Source organism: Podarcis vaucheri, assembly GCF_965113315.1.
Source record: "Podarcis vaucheri genome assembly, chromosome: 10".
Taxonomy (NCBI): Eukaryota; Metazoa; Chordata; class Lepidosauria; order Squamata; family Lacertidae; genus Podarcis; species Podarcis vaucheri.
The window spans coordinates 44,316,445-44,335,525 of record NC_138748.1 but is presented as its reverse complement, the minus strand read 5'-3'; the positions used below and the strand labels follow the sequence as shown (position 1 = coordinate 44,335,525).

Sequence of the window (19,081 nt, the reverse complement as noted above, 5' to 3'; positions counted from 1 at the left end):
TTCAAGGCTGCATTTGCATGATGTCTTCATAACAGGCTTAAAGAATGACGCAATGTGCTCTGTTCCTATCAAAGGCAAAATGGCTGTGATATTTGGCTGCTGCTAACAACAGCCAACTTCATCCCGTGTCCTGCCAGCTTTATATACAGCTTTATATATTGTATATTGCACAAATGATAAAGGAAGTAGTCCTATCAAGTAGAGACTGCCAGTCCACAAAAAGACTGACCTATAGCCAGACTCTGGGGTCCCCTACTGAGCAAACTTTGTGGTCCTGCCTAGGAATCAAATAATTTGTTGATTTTAGTACTTTAGGTTTTTTATTTTTCCAATCTTAAATTTAAAATTGGAAATTAAATATCTGCAGAAATTTGCAATAAATCATATCCTCATGAAAATTATTCAGCATTTTAGTGCATTTCCCCCAATGAACACATATTTGTATGCCATTTTAACTCACATACACATTTTTGCAAGTAATTTTTCCTAATTCAATGCACTTTTGCATGTTCTTTCACTAGTTTATTCATTTTTATGCACGTCCCCCCAATATATCCATTTTTGTACACATTGTTTGGTTTGAAAACTCCATCACAAAATTCAGTTATGTGCAAATTTTGAAGGATGGCTGTGTTCCAGAAAGTTTAAATTTGAAAAATCTGGCTTTAAATGCAAACAGAATCAAATTCCTTCCCATCCCTAGTCCGGCCATTCCTAGGCCACCCACAACTCCTCTCTGCCCCTCATGACTCCCAATATATTTACATTTGAGAAAGGCTTGGTTGCCATTGGCTAAGAGATGCTAGAATGTGTTTTTATCTCCAAAACAGTCTTTAAACAAAAAACAAAAATCCTGTCAGCATGATTCATATGATTCATGCAGAACCTTCTATTTTTAATCTGAATGATAATCACTAACAAAATGGCCATTTGATTGGAATTACCCAGTAAATGCCTATTAGGCCCCTACGCTTTCTCCTCTACCATATTCAGTTTCAGATGTTGCTTAGCAACCTCGCACATGCTTCCCTAAGTTGCCCCCCTGCTGTTTAGCAAAGGTGTCCTGACAACCTGGCTGACAACCCAGGGAAGGCAGGGTCTCGATCTATGGTTGGCTGCCTAGATCACCTGGCTGTTGGCCCTGACCCAAGTGCTCAGGCCCTGTGGATTTGTAATGCTAGAGATGTGTCATTTGGAAGTTGTAGCTCAGCCTCCAGGCCATCTCTCACATTCCACAGCAGGAGATGCAGCCAATCCTGACTCCCTAATGTCTGCACCTTTATGATACATTTTTTTAAAGCAACATGTCTGGTGCATTCACGTTACATTTTCAGGTCTGTGCTTAAAACACCTTTGGCATACCTCCGAAAAATAACGGGCGAAGCAGCCCATAGCTACAGCAGCTGATCCTGCCATTCCAGACTCTGCCGTAATATTTTAAGATTATTCATGGTCTTTTTAATTTTCTACAAATCTCGAATTCTGTGGGATTCTACAGTTTTAAGTTTGGATTCAATATTATGGGAAGTATTGCTGTCAGATGTTAGGAAATAAGTATGTTAAATACTTCCATACACTGGCACAGCCCCAGATTACCCATTTGCTGCATGAGGCATACATCTGCTATCTATTTTAGTTCTAACTATGTGGAAAGTATGCCACTTAGGGAAGAAAAATGAATAAAAACTTGCACTCTAACTATGGCCTTTCTTAAAACCTTCCCCCCGCCCTCCCCAATGTGTAAAAATTGATTTTTGCTAGGGGCTGTAGGTCAATTCAGCTGATTCTCTAGACCACTGATTGGGTCATCCCGAATGAGCCACAGACACATTCATTCTCCACCCTTCCTGGTGTCTCTCACTGTTTCCTTTCCCTGTGTAATTTCTGTTTCCCTAGAATTAGAAACTTCTTGTTTTATCATTCCGGTTTGGAGGGATGAGTGCTAGCCATAGTTTGCTAAGTCAGACATCACAGCAAACTGTGGCTAGTGTTAAATGGGAAACCAACCAGCAGCTCATTTTCTGTGACACTACATGATCCTTAATAAGCTACATCCCTGTAATAGCTGATTGGAAGGTTATTGTGATCATGGTACTGCCCATCGCCAGGAATATTATTAACTCTAGTGCTTGCAATAACAAGTTAATTAGTGTGCCTTTTGTGTCCCCTCAGACAAGGTAACATCACCCTTCCTCTCTATTATCAACCCGAGGAGGACGATGAAAAGCCCTTCATCTGTTCACTGTCAGGAGATAATGGAATCATGGGCTGTCACGAGATTCCCCCACTGAAGGAGCGAGGCCACGTTTGCTGTTTGGACAAGGATGACTATTACTACTACACTTCTGTCAGACAGGAGTTCAACGTCAGCGGCATGTGTGTCAACTGGAACCAGTATTACAATGAGTGTCGCACGGGCAATGCCAACCCACACAAAGGGGCTATCAACTTTGATAATATTGGCTATGCATGGATTGTTATATTTCAGGTAATCTGAACAGAGATGTCCAGGAACCAGTCCGAAGTCTATAAATGGGACCTACACTTCTTCTCATTAGTGATTTACAGTCCTTTACTGAAAGAGTAGTGTGGGTCTCAGCATATGTTGTATTATTCATGTGGTGATAGCATAGTTGTCAGGCTACTTTTGCGATGGAAATATTACAGTGGACGCTTGGGTTGCGAACGCGATCTGCGCAGGGTGCACGTTTGCAACCCGCAGTGTTCACAACCTGCATCTGCGCACGCGCAGGTTGCGACTTGGCGCTTCTGCGCATGCGCAACTGCCGAAACCCGGAAGTAACCCGTTCCAGTACTTCCGGGTTTCAGCGGTTCGTAACCCGAAAAAACACAACCTGAAGCAGCTGTAACCCAAGGTATGACTGTATATGGGTTGGATCAAAGATGAGGAACTTGTAGTCCTCCAGATGTTCTTGGACTCCAGTTCCCATCAGCTCCAGCCATTATGGCCAATAGTCAGGGTTATGGGAGTTGGAGTCCAAAAACATCAGAAGAGCCACAGCTTCCCTATCCCTGGGCTAGAGGCAGAAGGGTGTGGTCAGGTTCAGGCTAGAGGTCAGCCACTGGTTCAGACAAACAAGGAACAAGGATGAGAACCAGAGATGTAGCAAAAGATGGGCTGGTGGTGGGACACAGGGTTGGGCAGAAACGAACCAAATGGCCAGAGTCAGGAACACACATATAAGTTAGGTAGGTACCAGATGTAGAGTAGCACTCTGTGCTGTTCCTCCATCTTATGAGTTATTCAGACAGAGGAGCTCAACTTGAACTGGGAACTCATATAGTGCCAGGCAGGTCTCAGGGCCATGGCTGGACAGAGCAACAGCAGATTATACTCTGGCATGTAGAGCTGCAACATAACAAAGATTAGGCTGGAAATTCCCTCAGTTCTTTAAGAGCTGTCCTGGTGGGGCAGGGAATAATTCACCTGTATGCTGTGGCAATAGTCCTCGGTTGAAGTCCTCTAGTGCCTTTATATCAACATACCACCATTTGGTAGCACAGCAAGATATGATGATGATGATGATTAAAAAGCTTTGCTCCATAAGGAAAAGCCAATGAAGATATCAAACTTACTATCTTTCTTGTTGTAAGATATTACTGTTCCTCTTACTCAGTAGGCCTTTGGAATAGGGTGAACTTAAAATTCCATTCACCCGCAGCAATAGCTTGATAATGTGGATGACAATCAGTTGTCATTAATTGTTATGTCTTAGCTCCTTGAGTATTTACTCAGTGCAGCAGTGGGTTGCAATAAGCCTGTCAGGGAATACGAACCATCATGATTATCGTCCATATGTTTCATCTGCTCAACTACCACTTAAACCGTGAACTCACTGTTTCCAAATATAAGGATATTAGTGTATAACTCCTGACTTCCCCACTCTCTTTTGATGATTAAAAGACTGCATAACTGGTATTAAAGCATCTGAAATGTGCTAGAGAGAACTACTTTTGTTTACATATTTACTTGGTCTACATGTCTAGATCAAACCTAGCCTGTAGGCCTTCAATACATGGTGAGACTAACATGGGAATGCACCTAAATCTTACACTTATTTCCTTTAATTTCTTAAGCCATCTGAGAATATGATTAGACTAACATTGAATATGCTGCCAATTGATTGCATTGGGGAAGTTAAGGACACACTTAAATGTTATTGAAATCAACAGCACTCACTTAGAAGTGTTAAACTTTGGTTGGCTCTCATTCAGCTAAATGTGTCAGATTCAGAGAGCCCAACTGGATTCAGAGAGCCCACAGAAGCAAAACTCCCATCCCTCCATTCATGTCATAGTGAAAAGGTACTGCATTGCTGGCCCAGATCAAATTAGTGCTACTTTAGTGGATTGGAAAGATTTATAGGATTTGTGGGTTCTGCTTTTTTTGCAGCAAGTGGAGGGTTCCTAACACTGAAAGTCTAGCAAAATAACACAAAATGTGTGGACTGGAGCAGTCTTTCTGTAGTTATTTACATTTTTTGTTCTTGTTTTCTTTTTCTATAGGTGATTACACTGGAAGGGTGGGTGGAGATTATGTACTACGTGATGGACGCTCATTCATTCTACAACTTCATCTACTTCATCTTGCTGATCATTGTAAGTACAATTGTCCTTTCACCAGAGCTGATAGGATCCTGTCAATGTCCCAATTAATCTAGGAGCCTGGAACACACATTGTAGCAAAAGTAGCTGTAGAAAGCAAAATTGTATGCATTCCAAAATGCAAAGTATTCCAGTTCTGGCTTTTTTCTTTTTCCAAGTAGCAAAATCAGGAAATTCAAGGATCAAATTTAGCATTGCCTTTTTAGAATGAGAAGCTAGAGTTCACTCGAGACATTTCTGACATTTTGGTCTCCTGTTCTCCTCACTTAAATGGTAATTTATAATTGCTAAGTACTTACAGTCCATGGTCCAGTGAATTTATAGTCTGTAGCAACCATTGCCAGCCTTAGGCAGCCTTTGGTCCTGCTAGCTGGAACTGATGGGAGTTGTAGTTCAAAATATCTGAAGGGCTCTGGGCTGCCCAAGGCTGGCCTAAGGCATAACTTAGAGACATGGATCACAGTGAATGGCAGAAGAAAAAAGCAGTAGTGATGGTAAGAGAAATAAGATAGATTTAGAGGGGGTTTTTTGGGGGGTGCCTTCTTTTTGGTTCAATTAATTTGAGATAAAATGAGCAAATAAGATGCTGATGATCTGAACCTATGTTGCAGTCTTTCTTTCTTTCTTTCTTTCTTTCTTTCTTTCTTTCTTCTGCCGCATTCATCTAAAGGAGTTGTAGTCACTTAGACTTTCAGTGTTTCCAAGCCACTGTCCACAGGCATGAGTTAAGTAGGTGATTAAAAAGAAGCAATAAAAGCTAATGAAAAAAGGAAAGCAGAGAGTATTTTAAATTGGGATTGAAAAGCTTCATTAAGGGTGACAGCTGAAACAAGTTTCCTTTTCCTGAGCTGCTTGTTTTTCTTATTGAGAATGAAAGCACCTTCTTTGCTCCCTATACCTCATTTTTAAAGAAAACCAATACAAAAACCCAGACCTTTGTGACTCCTGGAGAAGTCCATCCTGCCTGACAGTTCACCCAATGGCTAGCCTGAAGCAGGGTTTTTCACCACATGGCATTTCCTCTGAACTGGCTCCAAGAGGTATCACATTCCATGCTGGCTTCGTGGAATTGATAAATAGAACACGAAGGCCTGGGCACATCATTGGAGGAGCCAGTTGGATGGGGTCTCCAGAACCCCTGTAACAGCTGTTAACTTGCCTGCTTATAGGAAGTTGGGATGGAAGAAGGCACTGTTTTCCATTCCACCCTGTAATTGCTTGCAGCACTGCTTCTATTCTGCTGCAGTTCATCTTCCATAAAAAACCATATTATTTGTCTCATTGTCCACTGTGGTAAAATTACAAATCTTACATAACTTAAGTAATTGTGTTCTCATTTATTCCACCCCATTCATTTCAATGCAAAGAACTCTCTTTTTTTAAAAAAAGATATTTATTGAAATTTTCAAAATATTACAAAATTAAAAAAGAAAAAAGAAAAATACAAAAAAATAGTTAAAAACAATTCGCTCTTTCAATGACTTATCTTTCATATGCTTATTTCCCGGACCTACTCACGCCTCCCTTTTCTGTATTCCTGTTCAGATAGTTAGTTCAGCAAATCCCTCCCCTCTTTGTTTATCCTGGTCTTCAATCTTAAAATATTGTAACATTGGATTTTTACCTATTAATCGTCCATTTTCGCGTCTTCCCTTATAACATTACAGCTATAGACCACTTAGTTTCTATCCAACATCATTCTAACATTCATTATTTTTACAATATTTCTGTAAATGGTCTTTAAACTTTTTCCAATCTTCTTCCACCAACTCTTCTCCCTGGTCTCGGATTCTGCCAGTCATTTCTGCCAGTTCCATATAGTCCATCATTCAATGCAAAGAACTCTCAATGCAAAATGACGGGGTGTGTGAGTTACATAATGAATTACATATTTGTGCTGACTGAAAGCAACAATGACAGAGAATACTAATCATTTGCAATGGATTGATCTCCATCTGGACAAGGGACAAATAAATATCAGCAATTTCTGCTCCTTTTTCCTTTTTTGTCAGAATTTTCCCACATCCACAAAACTTGGACAATAGCTCTGGCAAAAAGGAAAGAAGCAAAATACCCCCATGTACTAAAAATATACATTTTTAAAAAATTATTCAAGGACATGTTTTTAGAAACAATTCTCACATCAGTTTTGGTTTCTCTCAGTTTCCCCTTTTTATCAATCCTAAATTCAGTTCTCCAAATTGACACATCAGTTGTTAAAAAAATTAAGAAGTCCTTCCAAAAAAATTCTTAATGTTTTAGTTTACATAAATGCATTATTATGCATCCTTTCCCCTGATATATGCATTTTTGTACACATTTTTTGTTGGCAAATTGTGTAGGTGTGTCTTTCAAAGGATAACTGTGTTTCTGTTTGCATATTGTCTCAGGAATCACTCACTAGATAGATTTGTTTTAAAATATAAATTGAACCAATTTTCTCTCACCCCTTCCCTACAAGAACTACATTTACTTTACTTTACTTTTTCTGCCAGCAAAATCTTTATATACTCCAACACATGTCTTCCATCACCAATAGTGGTATAATAAGGAGCACAGCCATTCATTCTTGTTAAGAGTGTGACTTTTAACCTCTTTTTCTGTAGTCCAGAGCAAGTATAACCTGAATATATATATTCCCCCCCTTTCTTTCTTCCTACCCATATCAACTTCAGTTCTGTTGTTGCCCTTTTTACTATGGCTAAGGGTGCTGGATGGCTCTATACATTTTCTGTAGAGAATGGAAGATTCTAGTCTCTTGCAAAACTCGTGTCCCCTTTTTCCTGTATCCCCCTTTGGGAGGCTAGTCTACACCAGCTAAACTAAATGCCCATATAACATTTCATTTTCTCCCTCTTTATGAATGAGGTTGCATTCTGGTCTTGCTGCAGTTTGTGACGCTGAACTATTCTAAAGGTTGGATTCCATCTTCTCTTTCCATTCACCCAGCTTGCAGCCAGGGGGTATGGAATTCTACACTGGGACTGGAGAAGCTGTAACTCTGCAGATGTTGTTGGACTCCAACTCCCATCAGCCCCAGCCAGCATGAACAATAAATAGAAACAATGAGACTTGGAGTCCAGCAGGATCTAGCAGGCTACAGCTTCTCCAGTCCTGGTGTACATTCCCATACAGCTTTCCCCCAATGTGTGGACTGGGGCTGATGGGAGTTGGAGTTGGAAGGCTCTACTCTCAGAAGACTCGTGAAATACTTGCCATTTCTGTTCAGTCAAAAAGGTGAGAATAGGAATGTGTGAGGGAATGCATTTAGAAGAGGAGAGGACTCACAACCGTCACAATTTCAAACAAGAAAAGCAGAGAGCATTTTGCAAAATCTTTACAGGTCAGAAGGGATTATTTTAAACCAAACTGTGCTTTCTCCCTCTTTTCTTTTCCCCTCCAACACTGTGTTCAGTATTCTAAAGAGTGGACAAGCTGAAGTGGAGGAGGACCAGATGGTTAAAGGCAAAACAGCTTTAGAACAGCTTTGAATGCCATTTTTTCAATAAATAAATATATTATTTTGAAACAGCTTATTGTCCTAACACTGAAGCTGGCCAGGAACGTTTCAGTTCTTCAAAGCTTTTTCAAGTGCTAGCAATATTGTACCCCCTTTGAAATGCTGAAAGAGCTCCTGGATTGAATATTCTGATGGAGCCTTTGGGCACCTTTGCTTGTGTGAGCTGAGTGCCAGGAGTGCAGAGGCATCACGTGGGGAATTATGTTTGAACATGGCTAGGTGGAGAAACAATCACTTCCTACCCCGTTCTTATGACTTAAGTAGGTGATAGAATTGGCTCTTTATGCTTATTCTTGGGTCGGTTCTCTTTGGTGTGTTATGCCTTACCCAACAGATTGTGAGGCAGATGACCTTCAGAGTGCATTTGGAAAAATGTTTCCCCTTATTTTCATGTGTTATCCTGGGTTAGCTTGTGTGTGATGGTAAATAACCCTTTTGTATTGGTTTATAATGTATGAGTTGTGAAATGAGTTTTTGTAGCAACGATTCTTCAACATCAACTTCACTGGACTGGTCATGTTGTGCGGATGCCTGATTACCGTCTTCCAAAGCATCTACTCTATTCTGAACTTAAAAATGGAAAGCGTAATGCTGGTAGTCAACAAAAGAGGTTTAAAGACTGTCTCAAGGCAAATCTTTAAAAATGTAGTATAAACACTAACAATTGGGAAACACTGGCCTGTGAGTGCTCCAATTGAAGAACAGCCTTTACCAAAAGTGTCATGAGCTTTGAAGACTCTCGAACTCAGGACACAAGGGAGAAATGTGCTAAGAGGAAGGCACGCTTGGCAGATCCACACCATGATCAACTCCCACCCGGAAACCAATGTCCCCACTGTGGAAGGACGTGTGGATCCAGAACTGGCCTCCACAGTCACCTACGGACTCACTGTTAAGAATGTGTTCATGGACGACAATCTTACTCGGCTATGTGTGATCGCCAAAGAAGAAGAAGGGTTTTTGTAGTGGGAACTGAGAAGGCAAAGTCAATGAAAGGGTGTTAATTATAATGAAGGCAGAATTACACCTTGACTGAAATAGTTTTATAGACATGCCAATAACCAAACCAGCATTTTTGAGAGCCATCCTTGTAAGAAATATCTCACCATTTAAATTAATATTCAGGATTAGGCCCAATATCAGAGCTGCCAATGAAATTGGTTTTCCTGAGCTGTTAAAATTAGAATAGTGTTTTTGAGCACAAAAGGCAAGGGAGAGTCATTTTTGCAGACTTACACCCTAAACGAATAGACACACAAGGGAAAGGACAGATGAAAGATGAGATACACTGAATTAAAACACCTCAATTAGTTGAAAAAGACATGTGGAAACAGATCTCTTTTAGGATTCTTCTTTAAGAACTTAATAACATAAGCTGAGCCTGCAATATCAGCCAATGGCCCGCCTAGTCCAGCCTCCTGTTTTCCCAGTGGCCAACCAGGTGCCTGTGAGAAAGCTGCAAGCAGGACCCAAGCCAAGAGCCTCCTCCCCTCCTGTATTTCCCAGCAACTGGTGTTCAGAAGCTTCGCTGCCTCCAACTATGGAGGCAGAGCATAGCCCTCATGGCTAGTAGCCATTGATAATCTTATCTTCCATAAATTTGTCCAGTCATCTTTTAAAGCCATCCAAGTTGCTGGCCATCACTGCCTTCTGCTGGAGCAAGTTCCATAGTTTAACTATGCACAGGAGAGACTGGAAGTCCAAGTAAAGAGCAATCAAGGGAACAAAACCAAACTGGACATCACATCCCCTCCAGTCACGCCCCCTGCCAAAGCCCTTTACCCGAGGCTGCATAATGGTGAAGTCAAAAATAGTAAACCCGGTATTTTCCCATCATGGAATGCAGCTGGAAATCTTCTCACTGAGGACCTGTCCCAAATTAAGGTTGTTCCTACAGCCATAGCAGCAGCAGCAGCAGCAGTGGCATCTTAGGCATGGACATTTCCAATCATCATTCTCTTTTCCTTCCATCCTCCTAGAGTTTCCACTGCCTTTAAAATGCATTTATCTATTTATTTATTTCATCATTTGTAGGCTGCCTTACAGGGCTAACCATCCCAAGGCAGCTCAAATCATACTAAAAAACTAAATAATCCTATAAAATTCCTATTCCTTGTACAATCATAACCTAACATTTAAATCACTATCAGTGCTAAAATATTAGAAACACCAGCGTAGAAGCAATTGAACTGCAGCAGTACATATGTTAATTAAAAGCAGCTTAAAATGGAACATTAGAACAGCAATAGTTGAGAACAATCAAGAGGATTTTGAATATTAGTTAAAACCAGCTTGAAATAGGAATGTCTTCAAGGCCTATTTAAAAATTGGGAGCAAGTTCCATGATATGGGACCACAACCCAAAAAGGCATGCTTTTGTTGCCTGCCAACCTAATGCATCTTGATGACAGACTTGCAGACTTATTTTCAACTGCTTTGGAGGTCTTTTGTCAAGTAGAAAAGCAGGATGTAAGATTTCCATAAAGGTAAATAATAAATATACTTCTCCAGGAGGCAACATTTCAACTGTATCTGTACCTTTTTTCCCTTCCAGATTTTTGTTTCCCCGCCTCCTTCTAAATTCATGCTTTATGCCTCTCTTCTCCTCTGGTTCCTAGGTGGGCTCATTCTTCATGATCAACCTATGCCTTGTGGTCATTGCTACACAGTTTTCGGAGACCAAGCAGCGAGAGCACCAACTGATGCAGGAGCAGCGAGCACGGTACCTGTCCTCCAGCACTGTGGCCAGCTACATGGAACCAGGAGACTGCTATGAAGAAATCTTCCAATACGTCTGCCATATTGTACGCAAGGCCAAGCGCCGCACCCTTGGCTTCTACAACAGCCTGCAGGATCGGCGCCTGGGCCGAACGGAGCCGAGCGCTGCCAAGAGGAGCATGAATGGGAAAGACCAGAGGCAATACAGTAAGATTTGCGAGGCCAAGCCAGCAGAATGGTGGTGGTAGGGGAAGAGAGAGGAAATAAGTGATTGATAAGACCACACGTATGAATCAGAGTACTTAAAACACATGACTCTCTATGCTACTAGAAAACACTATGTGGTAGGTACAGAGATGGCAATGCTAATGGAAAACTCTTACGTAGTGACCATAGAGGAGAAGGCAGTACACTGGACAAACACTGAGTAGAATCTGTTGGTGAGAGATTTGTTCATTGATTTAATCTAGGATGCATCAGATCTTCAGGTTGAGAAAAATAGCCCCTTTTGTAGGTCAGAAAAATTGCCATAATAAAATATGAGGCAGGCAAATGGAAACACATTTGCAGAAACTGATTTTACAATAAAGAGGATTAGACTTCACTGACCATTAAAACCGAGGTAATCTAGCATTTTTAAGGAGGACAGGCTTGCAGTAAAGCTCAGTGGCAAAATCTACGCAGGAGGACATTTTGAACGGCTTATTTGTTGAATATAAAAAATACATTTTAAATCATTTGTGGCATGGAAAGCAAGCCATGGTCCTGTAAAATTATCCTGGAGGGCATCCAAAAGTTTGCAGTAACCAACAGTTCTTTCTACTGATAGCTTCAGTGGCTTCAGCACAGTTGAGTCTCAGGGATTTTAGAACGTAATTTAATATTTTAAAATGATGCCAGATCACTCAGATGTTACTTGAATTCTTGGGCTATCCTGGACCTTATCTGGCTCCAGAAATACAGCTCTCCAACCATGCCAACTAATGAACCACCCTTTACTGGGATTCTTATATAACCATCTTTCCTGCCATTGCTGGGCTCCCTTTCCTGTTGACCTCCTGATCCTTTCTTGTCTATGGCATCACACCTCTGTGCTTCCTGAAGGATTCATTCCAAGATGACATTGCAAAAGGAATGCCTCTGCCACAGCAGTAAGGCAGGAGCACCTAACAGTAAAGGAACTGAGGCTGTAGGTAAATGCTGTACTTGAACATGCATTTCTAGCCTGAGAACAGCAACATTTAAAGCTACATTTTAGTGCTTAACTTTCCATCAAGGTGAATTTAGCAGGGAAAAGGATAAAGCAAAGAAATCGCTTTTTCTTCCAGACCTGCAATCTCTGGCTTTCTAATGATGAGAGAGCATTTTATCACCTAGAGGTGATGATTTCTTTCTGCATGACCACTCCTGCTCTGATGTTCTGTCCTCATTCTAAAAGAAAACTTGCACACTTTTACGGTGGTATGTTAGGAATAATAATAGTACTGAGATTCATAAGGGAGTGAGTTCAGAATAGCAAACTCTGGCTTTGGCTTCCTAAGCCCTTTGTGAATCAAACTCAAACATCAAACCCTAACCAAAGTTTGGGCCTGGTTTTAATGAGCTCATCCTGGTACCAGCCCTCTCCACAAACCACCACAGCTGCCCACTTCCCTTTCCAACCCAAATTCCATGGTGCCAACTGAGGAAGCAATGGAGTTGTGCCATCTTGAGATTCGTTCATAAGTTTGTGGAGAAAAGAAGGGGACATGGGGGGGGTGTTTATTTGGAGGTTGAGGCCTTCAAACCCAATTATGTTTCTGATGACATCATCATCTGTGTGATTCAGCCGAAACTTTGGAATGGGCTTGGAGTGGGGGGGAAGGATTTTTCTGACATGAGGAGAATGTTTTACCCCAAACCTTTTCCAAATCAAGCTATAAGGAGCTCACCAATCAATACTGGAAACTAAAGGCACATTTCTCAGATAACTGCAGCTGTCTTTCAACCCCACTCCCTGTAGCTGAGTATCTAAAGACTGTTGGATTTGATAAATAAATGGGAGGCGGGTCTCTAAGTTACTGCCTGATCATATGAAGCTACCTTATACTGAGGGCCAAATTGGATGCAATGTTAAATAATTATTTACAGTAATATACTGTACATGTATTTTTAATAGCAGCTGATATTTTGGGGATTGCAGAACACAGGAAGGGGAAATTTAATTCTTTCCTCCCCTACTGTGGTCCTGAGTTTAAAAAAACAAAAAGCAAACCCACCTCTGAAGCTGATATATGTATTGGGAGGAAATCCCATGGTGTTGCCAGTATCAAAGCATACAGCAGCTTCAAAGAAGCCAACTGTATTTTTAACAAATGCATTTTATGTCTCATCTAGTTTGGCCCTGAGTCATGCCATTGATCCATCTAGCTCAGTATTGAGAGGTGCCGGGCGATGTTTACATGCAAAGCACGTGCTCTGCCACTCAACTTTGACCACTCTCTGGATCCCACAAGATTACTTTGGTTATAAGAACAGTCCAACTGCCAGTGCAAGCTAAAGAGGTTTCCTCAGCTTGTCAAATCAGATCAGCCTGTCCAGTTTTGCTCCATTTTGCCAGGGTGAACTTGCACACTCAGCAGGGAGTTGCAGTCAAGCCTAGTTTCCTTACTTGTGCTTCTGATGAACTGGTTGCCTTCACACTTTGCATATTCAGGTATAAAGTATCTTAGCTTTACATATTTTTTAAAAAGTGTGGCATGACCCGTAGGAGCATGAAGTTGTGCATTCTTGCCTGTTTCTGCTAAATTTTCATGTGGTGAGGAACAGGGGCGAACAAGTCTGTGCTTCTAGCTTGAAATCCGCATAACTTTTTGAGCAAGTTTGCAACAATGGACTGTTTTATACTTTCTCTTCATGTTGTTGTTCTTTCTACAGATATAACAGGTAACACTGACATTAAGTAAAAACTCAGCAGTTCTGATGAACACAGGCAAGGACCTTTTCAGCAATATGTTGTGCAAGTGAAACAATTTATTTAAGTGATAACTAGGGAATCATAGATTTTAGGGAGAGAAGAAGCTTTGATATTTTTTCTTTTTTTCACCTCTGAGATAATACACGCCATGGCCTCTTATTTAGTGATTCCTGCAGTCTGGAGAATTATCCTACCCCTACTACAGAGCTGAACACAATTGAGTCTAATCTATTGTAGCTGAAGTAGAGCATGTCTCTGAGAGACAAACAATCTCCATTAAAGTCTCTTGGTGATGATGAGCCTAACACTTCCCTTGGCAGACGGTTCCAGGGCTTAATTTCCTTCACACTTAAAATGGCTAGCAATACAGTTTAGGACCTGTTTTGCCTAACAGATGCGGAAATGTAGCACTGCTTTCCCCTTAAATTTGATCCCTGTATTTATTATTCCCCAGGACGTTGCCGAAAGCACAACTGTGTTGATTATGTGCCACAAGGCCTTGGCCAACCGATTGCCATGACTTTGACGTCTGACCCTAGCAACTGCCCAAGATGTCACAAGGCCCAGCGGGAAGCAGCCCGTAGACTCTCTGTGCTTGAGAGTGCCGATTCAGATCAGGAAGAGGGAAGAGGACCCAGTGAAGAGGAGGGAGATGGAAGAAAAGAAAGCACCGGGACTACAGACCTGGAGAAAGAGGAGGAGGATGGAGAGGAAGGTGGACAGCTGGCTCTCTGGAGTGACGTGTGGCAAGAAGTCAGGGTTAAACTGAGGGGAATTGTGGAGAGCAAATACTTCAACCGTGGGATCATGATCGCCATCCTTGTGAACACCATCAGCATGGGCATTGAGCACCATGAACAGGTAGCTAGACTGGTGGGCAGTGAACAATAAATTAACTTGGCAGTCTGAGGTGATACTGTGTACCTTGAAAAGTATGGCTGTTATCTAGCATGTTGTGGTTGTTGGGGCATCAACACAACAATGTTCAAATGAGTTTACTTTTTCTGTAGGGAATTTGGGGGGCTCTAGGAGCTGGTAGGTGGTTCATGTATTTAAGGACCTACGTATATAATCAAGCAGCACCTGGACAAGGCACCTGTATCTGCCATGTTCCCTTAGAGCTTCTATGATTATATCTTGTGCACAGCTCTATACTAGGCTTGCACATCTTCCCCACCCCACAATAAATTATGGAAGGAAGACCCAATTGGAGGCTTTGCAGTAGCAATAGTGGTCCTGTGATCTGAGGCCAGGGTCTGAAGACCAAACAAATCTGGCAAATATTCAAATGGAATGGGATACATTTGCTCTAGGTTGACTGAGGAAGATGTAGCCTATAAAAAACATACGTAGCTCTGTTGACTCGTTGCAGGGCAGGGGAGATGCTAAAGCCATGCTAGAATACTACATTTGTTAGGCCAAACCAATATGTCACAAAGCTTTTGAGTTCCTCCAAACATCTTCAGACTGGATATTTAGAAAATTATTTGTTGGGTGAGTGTAGTAAAAAAAAAAGTTCATGATGCTAAAGCCCCAGAGTCTGCAGTTTGTAACAGTCTTTTAAGATGGAGTAATTGCATATTAGCCTCTGGTAAGTGTTTTGCAGATTACAGGTTGTACCAAGAGCAGCTGGGATCAAGAAGAAATAATAGATATACCCCCATTTAAACAAAAATGAAATAAAGCAGTTAATCAATTTGTTCTCAGTCCTGGGAACAACTCTGTGACATTTGGGTTGGTTCCTACTAAAGATGTTACCTCACTGTGGTTTCGGGGCAGAAATAGCTGGTAAGCCCACCGGGCAACAAGTGTCTGTGTTCACTAAATGAATGAATGGGGAGGGGGATTAATAGGTGAAGTAACCATCTGAAGTGCATTCCACCTCCTTTTGCTTCCTTGTTCTATATCTCCCTTTCAGTTCCTGCTCTCTATTTTGGGGAAGGGCTGTAGCTCAGTGGTAGAGCAACTGCTTTGCATGCGGAAAGTTCCAAGTTCAATTCCTGGCATCTCCTTGTAGGGCCAGGACAGATTCCCTATCTGAAAACGTGGAGAAGCGCTGCTACTAACAATACTGATCTAGACGAACCAACACAGCTTCCTACCTTTTTCTCCCTTTTATTTCTGTCCCTTTCCTTGTCCTCCTCCATTTATGCTCCATTCAGCTGATCTCCCTGTGTGTGTGTTCCTGTTTTTGCCAACTCTCCGCTCCCACTATCTTCCTCTCTTTCGGTCTCATTTCTCTCCTCATTAGCTAACTGAATCCTTAGTCTATTTGGTTTAGTTTAATACAGCCTCTGGGGACAGCGCAGGCACTTCACCCACCGCTCAAATCAAATCCATCCGTTTGCCAGTCTTTCCAGCTTAATTAAGAGACACACAAGCACAGCCCGTTTCTACAGAGGTACAAGGGAATCCGGTGAGCCCTGTGCGGATGGAGCTCAAGGAACCCTCTCAAGGGGCAGCAGGGGCAGGAACTCTCCTTTCAATCTGAAACTGTGCTAAAGAATAGATCAAAATAGAAAAGGCATATGTCTGGGCACAAATGAGGCTCTCTGAACTGTCACAGAGGAATCAGCTACACATAATATTGAGCAGGGTTATAACCTAAAAGGCAGCTGTGCCAGACCTCAGATGTTTGTACTGACAACCTGCCGCTCAAAGCCTGCATGTACCACTGCTGTCATGTGGCAGTCTTGTCTTCTGTATAGCATCTTGTATAGCCAAAGTGATTCACTCTGTTGGGTGGAGCTGCAACACCAGCTTTCTTTCAGTGAAGCTGTTTCTGCTTTAAGGTTTGGGGAGGGAGGGTGAGGCAGCGAGGAGGTCAGTTGCATCACCAGAGCCAATCCAACCTTGTCCCTTCCAGTAAGCAGCTGATGGGAGGCCAGGTGTGCAGTGGTACCCCTCCCACCTGCTGCTATTGATGTATGCAGTAGGAATGGCAGAGGATCCAGCTTTCAAGGCGCATACAAGGAAACTCAGATATTTGTGTTCGAATTGTGACCATTCCAGTGGTCATTCTGTTTGTAACAGGACATTTTCAGGCCTTGATGTTGTAAAGATTTTGTTTCAAAAATTGAAAACCTAAGGGGTTTCCAAAGAGGGGTTGCAATGTACAGGAATTATTAGAGTAGTGATTGCTGTAGCTGTTCTTATTTGGAAAGTGCTTCGGCACTCGGTGCAGCACAACAATTGAATTAAAAGAACAAATGCTACCCACAGGCTTACACTCTGAACTGCGAAGCCAGTAAAACAATTTCCTAATCTATTGGTGTTATTTTTAATCTCTCAGGATTTTTCTTCCATTTTCCCCCAAGGGCTGATGCCACAGTTTCACATCACATAGAGAACACATTGTAGTTTTGGCCTCAGCTAAGTTCATGAAAACAATTTGCAACTTATGTTAATTGCAGGCAATTAATTCATGCAAATTAGTTTTGTTCCTCCGCATGAAATATTCCCTCAGTAGCCGCACCCTGATGTCTGTAGAAAGTTAATAATGTGGCATTTTAAATCAACATTATAGCTTTGTAGAAAATAATTATATTTCTGTGTTTACAACTGCAAAGAATCTGCATTATGAATGTCCAGTTGCTCATCAGAAGGCATGGTCGCCTTCGCACAACAGTTTTTCACCGAACTCGGGTGACCTGCATTTGTTGATGCATGTTGGTGTGCTTTGTGGACAGCACATCGTATCAAGATAGTGAGAGATGACCAGCCCTTGCTCAGCATTCCTGACACAGGTGACAAGCCTAGCCCCATTTACCTGAAAGTAAACCCCACTGAATTCAATGGGACTTCTGAGTAGTTGTAGTTAGGATTGCCATGTAACATACTCTCTGGAATGTTGGTTGATCTGAGGTGCTTGTGAAATATGTGTTTCAGTGTAGTCAGAAGAGGAAGGAACTGGCCATGTAGTTGCAGACTGATGGTACTGTGGAGGTCCTGTGATCTGCCTCAATGAAGCTGGAGCTTTGCTGTGAGCAGTTCTGTGGGCAGTGAAAGAGAGAGCAGAAGGTAGTGCATGTGGGCAGGTGGAATACTGCCCGAGTGGGTGTAAAATGAGGGTGACGTCAAAGTTGAGGAGGAAGTTGCCATCTTCATGTTTGAGAAGTTAGGCAACCTGATGTGAGCAGCAGGAGACAAACCTGACAGGGTCTGTTTCCTCTTACCAAGGCCTGTCAGGGGACTTGGCACCTACTGCTTAGCGGGGGCCAAGTTAAATCCAGAATAAGAAAGACTGCTACCAGGTCATGCATACAACATCTTTCTGTACATCCACACAACTAAAAAGAGCCCCCTAGCTTCTTCTTAACAATAGATGAATCTGTCATTATTGGTTTCTCTCAGTTTCTCATTTTTCCAATCTTGAATTCAGGTCTCACATTTCTGCATCAGTTTGCAGATTCCGCCCCCTCCCCCCGCCAAAACAGTCCTTCTGAGAATTCATCAGGACATTTCTCCAAATACAGGCACCCTCCCACTTACACATGATTGACTCATGTGCAACCACATATATGTGTGACACCAGGAAAATAAATAAGTAATTTATTTTCAAATCCAGAAATGGTGGGAGAGAGCTGGAGAGTCCTCGTAGCTCACAAGGAGACCCTCCCCAGAGCCCAAAGAGGACATCAGTGAGGGAGGAGGAAGACCCAAAGAGACCTGAGGTGCAGTGAGGCTTTGTTTTGGCTACTCAGCCTCCCCGTCTAACAGCTGACATGCGGGGTAGCACAGCAGCAGCAGTAGCAACTTTCTTGCACATTCTTCAGGCAGCCCCATAGCTTCAACTACAGATATTTTGGTCTGGATTGGGGAGAGAGTGGGAGAGAGAGCTGGAGAGCAGGGGGGGAAATGGGTGTCTGGAGGCCTTTTAGATAGTGCTCCCCAGTTTATGTGATTTCAGTTATGCATGCAGGGGCCTAGAACATAACCCCTGTGTAAGTGGGCTGTATACAAATGTTTGAATACACAGAAACACAGTTTTGCAAAGAAGCTTTTGGTAATGGATTTTTGGTGTATTATTTTCACTATGTTATTGTTATGTTATGCACACTTTATCATTAATTTACCCTAGTATATGCATTTTTGTATAAATTACTTAGCTGGAGAACTGCATTGCAAAATTCAGAGGAATGCAGATTTCAAAGGATGGTTGTGTTTTGGTTCACATATTGTTTCAGAAATTGTGAGTTAGGTAGTTTGACCCTTAAATGTGATGTGAATCAAATTTCTCCTCCATCCTTAGTTTCTTTTTT

At 41.9% G+C, this 19,081-nt stretch overlaps 1 protein-coding gene across 4 annotated transcripts in view; it reads left to right on the top strand.

The window, feature by feature from the left end:
* CACNA1I (calcium voltage-gated channel subunit alpha1 I) overlaps positions 1-19,081 on the top strand; it is a 296,624-nt gene that overhangs the window by 211,808 nt on the left and 65,735 nt on the right. For all 4 annotated transcript variants that reach the window (XM_082241264.1, XM_082241263.1, XM_082241265.1 and 1 more), the window contains exons 7-10: positions 2,173-2,488; positions 4,528-4,620; positions 10,765-11,071; positions 14,275-14,681. In XM_082241264.1, coding sequence (XP_082097390.1) covers positions 2,173-2,488; positions 4,528-4,620; positions 10,765-11,071; positions 14,275-14,681 — 1,123 coding nt within the window. The remainder of the gene's footprint in view (positions 1-2,172; positions 2,489-4,527; positions 4,621-10,764; positions 11,072-14,274; positions 14,682-19,081) is intronic.